The sequence below is a fragment of the Cyanistes caeruleus genome, chromosome 9 (assembly GCF_971803275.1).
Source record: "Cyanistes caeruleus chromosome 9, bCyaCae1.hap1.1, whole genome shotgun sequence".
NCBI classification, from domain to species: domain Eukaryota; kingdom Metazoa; phylum Chordata; class Aves; order Passeriformes; family Paridae; genus Cyanistes; species Cyanistes caeruleus.
The window spans coordinates 19803066-19812240 of NC_141709.1; the positions used below are offsets into that span (position 1 = coordinate 19803066).

The 9175-nt window shown below is 50.1% G+C and overlaps 1 protein-coding gene across 5 annotated transcripts in view; it reads right to left on the reverse strand.

Annotated features, from left to right (window-relative positions):
• LMO4 (LIM domain only 4) overlaps window positions 1-5614 on the reverse strand; it is a 17100-nt gene extending 11486 nt beyond the window's left edge. For 2 of the 5 annotated variants that reach the window (XM_086841530.1, XM_086841529.1), the window contains exons 1-3: window positions 5446-5614; window positions 3334-3472; window positions 818-1056 (exon numbers count right to left, since the gene is read on the reverse strand). In XM_086841530.1, coding sequence (XP_086697656.1) covers window positions 818-1053 — 236 coding nt within the window. In that variant the 5' untranslated portion in view covers window positions 1054-1056; window positions 3334-3472; window positions 5446-5614. Of the gene's footprint in view, window positions 1-817; window positions 1057-3333; window positions 3473-3942; window positions 4343-4867; window positions 5100-5445 lie in introns of those variants that run through there. The other 3 variants (XM_086841532.1, XM_086841533.1, XM_086841531.1) reach the window with 3 other exon arrangements.
• Between the last annotated feature and the right edge of the window lie 3561 nt (window positions 5615-9175).

The window sequence follows — 9175 nt, forward strand, 5'->3', positions numbered from 1 at the left end:
CATAATCTTACTGTACCCCAACAGATGTGAGATTAGTGAGGCTTAGTTCCCCCTACCCAAATCTGTGGCATTTAAAGCAAACAGCTTCAAAAGAGGAAGAGATAAGAAATAAAGGGCAAGAGCATATACCTCCTCTGCTATCTCCTGCATTGTCTACACTGGAAGTTAAGAGAAATATCGGTTCAAAGCTTCTCTGTAACAATGCTGAGACAAACATCATACCAGTGTTTTTGCTATAAGTAGAATCCGTGGCCCTCCAACTGATGGTTAATCAGCTCTTTCACAAGGAGAACAGAGAATGAGTCATTCTGTTTCCACTCAAAGGAGTTTAAAGGTGCTTATGTAAATATCATAATTAATCAGATACTAAAGGCAGGCATTTCATTATTTAGCACCTCTGCCACAGCCTTATTTAAGCCCTACGATTTTCACGTTTACTGTTCAGATATGCACACTTCTCCTTCAACACTACAACAAAGCAGATTAATTTAGGCTCTCTGATTGCTGTTTATTTTTAGTTAGGGCTTGTTTTGTGCTGACAAACCACTTTAAAGTTACAGTCGTCGTTCAGCCCCCCCAACTCTTTCCTCCACTTGGCAGTCGCAACTCGCCCTGGGCTAGGCGCTAACATCCGCACCCGCACGTCTCTCCCTCCTAATGAAGCAGCCGTCCTGAGCCAGCCCACCCCTCTGCCCTGCGGACACCCACCACGAGAAATAAAGGGGGGGGGTGGAAAAAGAGAAAAATGGATAAAAAAAAAAAAAAAGGCAGCGATTAAGAGGGAAAGCTGTCCTCACCAGCCTGGCCGTCGCCTCACCTGATGTAGTCGTTTCTGCAGAGAATCATCCCGCTCTTGGTGTAGCAGGAGGTGCCGATGTCCCCCAGTTGGGCCTGGCAGCAGGAGCACTTGAGGCAGCGGCTGTGCCAGTAGCTGTCCATGGCGTAGAGCAGGAAGCGGTCGGCGATCTTCCCCCCGCAGCCGGCGCACCTCTTCCAGGAGAGGGAGCCCGCCGTGACCGGGGGCGGCTGCGCGCTGCCGCCGGGGTTCACCATGGCCTGCGCGGAGAGAGGGGCGGGGGCGGGTCAGCGCCGGGCCGGGCCGGGGCGGCAGCGCGGGGCCAGCGCCGCTCGGGCCCTGCGGGGGCAGCGGCGGCCGGGCCGGGCCGGGCCGGGCCGGGCCGGGCCGGGGGCGCGGCCGCGCAGCTGGCGGGGGAGCGGGGTGCAGAACGAGCGCAACCCGCCGCCCCCCCGCTCCGGGCTTGTGCAGCTGCAGCTCACAAGTCAGGAACAGTCCCGGGGTTTGTTTTGCTTATGAAAAAAAGTGTGTGAAGAGTGGAAGGGAAAAAAAAAAAAAAAAAAAAAAAGTTGTGAAACTGGTTTTTCAGTCTAGGAGAGGCTCCGCAGGCTCGGGGCGGTAACGAGGAGCTCCGGACCGGCCCTCGAGGCCTTGAGATTTTATTTTTTGTAGATTTATTTTGGAGAACTAAAAGCACCCAGAGAAAACACTCCAGATTGAGGACACTGGCCCGAATAATAGATCACTGAACTTTAGGACGCCTGTTAACTTCCTACACAAACATACTCAACTTTTGTCTCGCTAATCTGCCCTTGATCGGCAGTTTAAATGCTAAAGCTTTGTTACTTAAATAAAAAAAAAAAAAAAAGAAAAAAAAAAAGAAAAAAAAAAAAGTTTAGCGACCCTAGGAAAGCAGCAGGGTAATGAAGTGCATCGCTCCGGCTACGATCACTCTGGCCGCCCCCGAAACTGCTACTAAGAGCATTTTTCACTTTCTAATAAATGCTTTATGCAAGCAGGACAACCGAGAGATAATATAGGAATCAATTCATAAAGCTTACTCTAAACCGATTAATTTGTTGCCTTCAATCCAGGGTCCAATAAACTCCCGGTGTGCCTCTAGTCACTTATACTATAAAAAGATCAAGTTATTTACTGCCAATTAAGCAGCATGTTTTGTCTTTGTCCTTTGTAAGCCGTATGTGCTCATGCCGAGGCATCTGGCTATCTGCTAAGGACCTTCAGACTGATACGTCCAGAGCAGCGAGGACGAACTTTTCCTGCCACTGGCCCAACTCGGCTGCAGGAGGAGAACTGGGGCCGATTTAAACACACATTTCCTCAGAAAGAGTACCTGGAGGTATGTCCAGTGACCGCACAATAAACCAGGAGAACTGCACCAATTAAGCTGTAACAAAAACCCCGAGACTTTGGAAGGAAAACCACTCTAAAAGCCATTAGCATTGCATTTATCCGAACGCATCGTGTACCTTTATGTAAATTGATTTCTGATGCATTTGTTCAAGGAATTGCCTTTTGTTACAGTTTCCAGCTACAGCCTAATGAATCTGCATTTCCTGCTCCGAGTCTTTAAACCGTTTTCCTAAGCTTTAAATCACTTCGGATTTCTTAAAAGAAAGAAAAAGGCTCCATGCCACCACCTTAACCTGTCTTTGTCGAAGACAAATATGTATAAATATAAAATGGGAAACGTTACACTGAGAAAACCATCCAGTAACCCCATTAAGCTAAAGCTCTTAAGGACAAGCAATACCTTAATGCTGATTAAATCTAAAAAGATGAATCAAGAGGACTGACCAGAAAGTGACTCCCTTGATAACTAAGGACGGGCCCTCATCAAGTTTCATTTAGAGTTGGGGGGGGTGGGGGGGGAAGCTTTTAACTTAAATAGGCTTACTCTAGTAATTACAGAGCCAAGCAATTTAGGTCCTGGGATAGGAGTCAGTGAAATAGAAAGCAGAGCTAGAAGCTAGAGGCAAAATACCCCCCTTTTAACAGCGTCTCTGGTGCTTTTTTAATGGAGACCAAGGGAGGGACAAGCGGAGAGCTGGAAATTTGTAATACAAAAATGGATGCTTAATTCATGCCTTGGTTTTAATTAGGTGATTCACCGAATTTCTCCTGGATTGAAACAAAAGACTGTGTGGGGGGCAGGAAGGGAACCGGAGAGGAGAGAAATAGAGCGCTCACTTTGATCTTTTCTGCCACTGTTTCAGAACAGTGTTTACTACGGGGGAAGCGGGTGCCCCAGCCTCCCCCCACCCACCCCCCCGTCCCCTCCATTCACAGCCGAGGCAGGCAGAGCCCTTTCCCGGCGGCAGCTGGGAAGGGGGGTAAGGGAAGGCGCTCCAGCGGCGGCCGCCGCCAGGCTTTGTACGGGGCCCCGCGACAATGCCCGGGGCCCGCGGCGCCCCGCTCCGCGCCCCTCCGCCCGCCGGGCAGCGGGACGGCGGCGGCGGGCGGACACCGCGCACACGAAGGCTGCGAAACACGGGGGAGCGACCGGCACTTCTTACCTGCTTCCCCTCTATATTGCAAAAGGCCGGGGAGCGCCGCTCGGGGTGCCTGAAGAGGTCTTCTTGCAAAGAAACAAGCACAGCGCTCGCCCTCTCGCCGGCTGGAGGGAGCCCCCCGCCCGGCAAGGGGCAGCCCAGGCTGGAAAAATATAGATATTGCTATGAGAGGCGTCTGCCCGGGTCCTTCCTCCAGCTCCCGCTTCCCGGGAGGGGAGCTGCAGAGCTCGGTCCCCGCCGCTGAGCCGCACACGCAGGGCGCCGCCGCCGCTCGCTGCTGCAATCGCCGGGCAAGTTTGGCAATGTGGCTTCACTTTGTGCCGCTTCCCCCCCGCTTCCCCACCTCCGCCCCCTCTCCGGGCTGCGGCGGCTCCCGAGCCTCCCGCGGCGCGGAGCCGGCCGGCCGCGGCCCGCCGGAGCGCCTCAGCGGAGCGGGCGGGAGCCGGCGAGTTTGAGCGGGGCCGGGCGCGGAGCTGCTGCCGGGATCCTGCGGCTGCGGCGCTGGCGGGGCGCGGGGGGCGGCCCTTGTGCCCGTCTAAGCGTGAGGCTGCGAGTGCGTGTGTGCCCGCACGGTGCGCGTGTGCCCGCTGCCCTCACACATGTGTTACTGACAGAGCAGAATCCCAACTACACTCCGGCTCGGCGCCCCCGTCAGCCCGCCGCAGCCAATCCGCCCCCGGCTTGTTCAGGCGGAATAATAAAACCTGCCAATCCCCGGGAAGACAAAGGAATGAGTGAGAGGGGAGGAAAAAAAAAAAAAAAAAAAAGAGAGAGAGAGGAAGGGAGGGGGCGAGGAGGAGGAGGAGGGGAATGGAGAGGAAGGAGGGAGTCAGGTGGGCAGCGCTGGCCGCGCCGTCCGCCCGGGCGCTGAGGGGAGGCGCGCGGCCGTGAGGGCACCGTCCGTCCCGCCCGCCAGCTCCCGGCCACCAGTTGAGAAACTTGGCGGCGAGGGGTCGTCCCGGCTGTCCTCGAGGGCAGGCCCGTTCCGCCCGGAGGACGATGTCCCTCGGAGCCCTTCCCGGCCGCTGGGCGCTTCCCCCGCCGCCGCGGCCCCGCCGGGCCGGGGGAGGCGCCGAGGGGAGGCGCGGCCGCGGCAGCCGCTGCTTGCCGCCTTCGTGGCGCCCCCCGCTGCCCGCGGCCGGCCCCGGTGCCCGCAGCCCGTCCTGGGGTCCCGCGTCGGGGCGGGGAGAGGCGGCGACGGGCCGTGCCCGGCTCGCCCTGCGGGCGGAGGGACTGTGTCGAGCCGCCGACCGCCACACCGCAGGAACTGCGCTGCGGGACTCGGGCGGGCACCCGCGGCGGCAGCCCCAGTGGAGGCTTCGGTGGGTTAAGCAGCCGCGGTTGGCAGCAGTGCTCGTCAGCAGGGCAGGCAGCTGCCTTTCTGAGGGAGAAGCCCAGGGATGACGGCAAATCGGAAGAAGTAATGTTTAGTGGGGACGCTTAGAACTGTGAAAAACCCACTACGTATTAACTGCACGCCTGCGAGGCCTAAGTGCAGCCCACAGGATAAGCACAGCCGCGAATCGCTGGAACACACCCCCGGAATGACAAAAGTGCTCCTAAATGCGGGTGCTGTCCGCGGCGCAGCTCCGCGCCCGGCGGTGCCCGGCCGGGGACACACGTGCCCCTGTCACCCCGCGCTCCCCTCGCCAGTGGATCCTTTCAGTGGCACATTCCCGGGATCTGTTAAAGGACGGAAAACTTCCTAACAGGAGTTTCTCCATCCCAGACCGCTGACGTAAGCGCAGCCAATGCAGCGCTGGCCGGACGGCAGCAGCGCTCGGGCCGCGCTCGACGTGCGCCGCGGGCAGGGCCGGGCAGGGCCTGGCAGGGCAGGGCAGGGCAGGGCAGGGCCGGGCAGGGCAGGGCAGGGCAGGGCCGGACAGGGCAGGGCAGGGCCGGGCAGGGCCTGGCAGGGCAGGGCAGGGCAGGGCAGGGCCGGGCAGGGCAGGGCAGGGCAGGGCCGGACAGGGCAGGGCCTGGCAGGGCAGGGCGGCCCCGCCGCCAGCGGGTACGTTCCCTGCCCTGTCAGGTACGTGGTGATGGCAGCGTGAGCGAGCTACGAGCTCCGTGCGTCCCCCTCCCCGATTTCCGAGACAACAAAGTATTTTAAACCTGCTCCTGCCGGCGGCTAGCGCAGACGCGGTGCCCCGCACAGGTACACGGAACTCTTCCCGGGAGCACTGCCTCAGGAGAGAGCGCCCCGGCGCAGGAATGCTGCCCGCCCGGGGACTGCCTGGCGGTGAGCCCGGCCCGGCAGTCGCAGCCCAGGTGTGCTTTAACCACAACGCCACCTGTGGGTCTGCTGCAGCCCCGGCCTGGGCTGGGCACGGAGCCGTGGGCCCAGCATCCATTTCGAATTGAGAGGAAAATTGTCTACCTGGGAGAAATGTACTTGGGAAAACGTAGGATAGCGAAGATGCATTTTGTTTCTAAATATATAGGAAATAAAATATCGACATTTAAATGGCACCACAGGTACGATTTAAACACGAGAGAAAATTCTGCTTCAGTGTCTCTCCATGGACTGGGATATGTTCAGAGTCTGCTTAAAGTGGACTTGGGAGCTCATGGAAAGCTTCCACAGGGAAAGGGGAGAGAACCAGTGCTATGGTTAAATTTTTTTTAGCATAGGTCTATGAAATACATCATCTGGATGTAATCTCCATGTACATATTACATTTAAACACACTCAGCAGTTTTAGATTTGTTATGTAGGATCTGGTACAATTTAAAATATGTAAAGTAACAAGGCATGCTACAGATAATCAACAATCACTGATATTTTAGCTCTCTGACAGTTAAGAGCACAAGAACAGAGCAAATGCCAAGCTAAAATAAAATCTACATTGTCTAATTATCTAAGCCTGTAATGGCTGGAAGCTACCAAATTCAGACTCTGGGAGAACCATTAGGACCTCTCCTTATTGGAAAAGATATTCTACCAAGAAACTCTGCCATAGGCACTAAAATGTTTACTAGTCTTAAAAATGAGAGTGATACAAAAAACAGGAATTACCTTCTCAAGGAGCAGAGTTTTAAATGGCTTAATGATGTCTTTAAAATAGAATTACAATGTTCATATCTTCTTCTCAGATCTGATCATCACTAATTTTTGTGATTAATTTTAACAGAGGAAACCTTAACTGAGAGCATTTTGCAGAGCAATATTTTTCTAATTTTTCTTCTGTGCAGCATCTGCTGTTGCTGTGCTGTCATCTTCGTTATGTTTTTCATTGTCTATGTGCCATAATGTAATTAGTTAGTTCAACATCATCTGTGCTATTAGATGAGATGTTTCTATGGTAAGTTAACATAGTTCTGTGTAATTGGTAGATTTCAGCAGTAGACATGAATGTATCCATCAACTTTAGGTCGATTTGAGTCCACAAGATTTAAATTCACTTGGCATACGTTATCCTAGAAGACTGTTAATTTTGGCTGAATGGATAAAAAACACAATGCAGAAGAAAATCTGGCTGCTTATATTGCGGTACTGTTGGAGTCAGGGAAGGGAAAGCATAAAATTGCTGGCTTAGTAGTTGCAATCTGAATGTCTGGAAAATGTTACAGCCTGGGTTCCAAATCATTCTTAAACCTAGATGTGCCCCTAAGATACCAGGTAGTGCAGAATTCATCAGTTACCTCTCCATTTTGGAAAGGGGTCTTGGTTCTCTCCCTAAATACTGCATTCCCATGGGACCTCTAGGTTCTCTCCCTGAATAGTGCATACCTAGGGCATGCACTATTTCTTTCCTTTTTTTTCATTAGAGAGAAATATTGAGGCTGCTGCTTTGAGATCCTTCATGTGGCACATTGCTAATCCATGTGTCTTGTAAGCTACACCATTTGAACAAACTTCTAAAACAAACTCTCTGACCCCAGTCTCTCCAGAAACAGTGATGAAAATTCAACAGCCATTCCTTACTTTAAAGTAAGGAATGCATCCTTTTACCCATATAGGATCTTCTGGTTCAGGCCTCAATCAATTTTAAAATGTGACTGAATTAAGTATTTGAGTTGGATATCCAGTGATATGGCAGAGTGACATCCTGGCAGAAGCTAGGAAGAATCCTGGATAGCTTCACTCTTAGCATTCTTTTCTAAGCAGTAGACAGTAGTGTTTGTCCAAAAGAGTAAGATATCATTAAAAATATGTGTATAGATTTTGACTTGCTTATAAATATATGAGTAACTTTATTTACAGGAACCCAGAACCATGGGAGGTAATTAGTAGGCACAGTTTGCTTAGGTAAGGGCTTGCAAGACCCTTTTATCATCACTGTATCCATAACTTAGGACAGGAGCCAAATAAGATAAATGTCAGTAATTACAGATATATATTTATATTAACAATAAAGTCCACTTTTGGAAGAGCTAAGGCTGTATTAGTAATGATGTCATATGGCTGAAATTACGTTCACCAATTTGTCCTGTGCACATTTCTGTCAGGAGAAACTGATACATTACCACAAGCCATCAGTAGCAGCAAGTCCTGCACGTGGGTTCTGTGACTACAGACAAAGCTATCAGACTTTGAAATTATATGTAATTTTTGTTTAAAATTAAAACTCTTCAAAGGCCTCTAGAATATGTGTATGTAATTACAAGTTCACTACATTAAAAAAAAAATTTGGAAATTCTATGTGAATTTTGAAAGAGGGCTTTACATTCCACAGTCTATAGGCATTTTATCAGCAAATCAGTTAACATTAATTTGCTACTCTCAAACATATACTGACAATTGATTTTTGTGATGACATAAATGTAGTGATATTTTGTCTCAAATATGAATATTTTTATGATTCATATGTCTCCATCTTTAACAGGGGAAAAAGATCCTTTGGCAAATACCTAATATAAATTCATACAGAACTTACTCTTTGGGGTAAAAAAAATGTTTTCTTCACAGATACTTTTATAGAACTGGCAATAATATGTTGCCTCTATTCACTAGTCTGCTTAACAAATGGGAGGGCAGGACAACACAATTTGGTGCTGTTTGGACGGCCCAAATTATAGATAAAAGTAGCCACCAAGCTACTTTAAATTTACAATACAAAAAAGATCAACTGGGAAGGAATTACAAAAATAAAAATCTGACTCAACCAGCTGACCAAAATGCACTTACCTAATGCAGAGGTACATGTTTATAACGCTATCATTTATATAATGTGTTGCAATGAAAAATGAAAACTTAACTGTAGCCTTTATTATCTAATTAATTAGCCAAGTAACTTTAAATATGCAGAAAAAATTAGTATATTATCCCTGAGTGAATAAATAGCATGTTTAATAATTTTTCATGGTGCTGTCCACACAAAATACCTTTATAATTGCATCAAAATTATTTTCAAAGATGTGTGTCCAGTAGCAAATCCTGTGGAATTAGAATATCTGAGTGTATCCAGAAAATGAATTATTTACATGTAGCTCATTGCAATGGAGGAGTATGTCTGATATCTTTATGAAGTTCCCATGATCTCTGAACCATGCTGTAATGTACAGAAAGGTCCATGACCGATGTTTTCTGCCTATCTTGCACCTATCCACAGAGAAGACCTCTGTGGTACCTGGCTGGGGCTGTAGTAAACCAATGGAGGAACATTTGCTCGAGCTGCTAACTCTGTATGTCTTCAGGGGACGTTCTCAACCTAGAACTTCGTAGGGTGTTGTTCATAGGATGTTCCCATACATCATGCCTGAGAAGGCAGAGTTTTAGCTAATCCATCTAGATGTTTGTGGTGACTGTTTCTGGTGGAAATTTGACACTGGGCGTTGTTTCAAAAAGCTGAGAGAAAGCAAGGTACAGGCTGAGCACTGAAACACACACATCACAGAGATC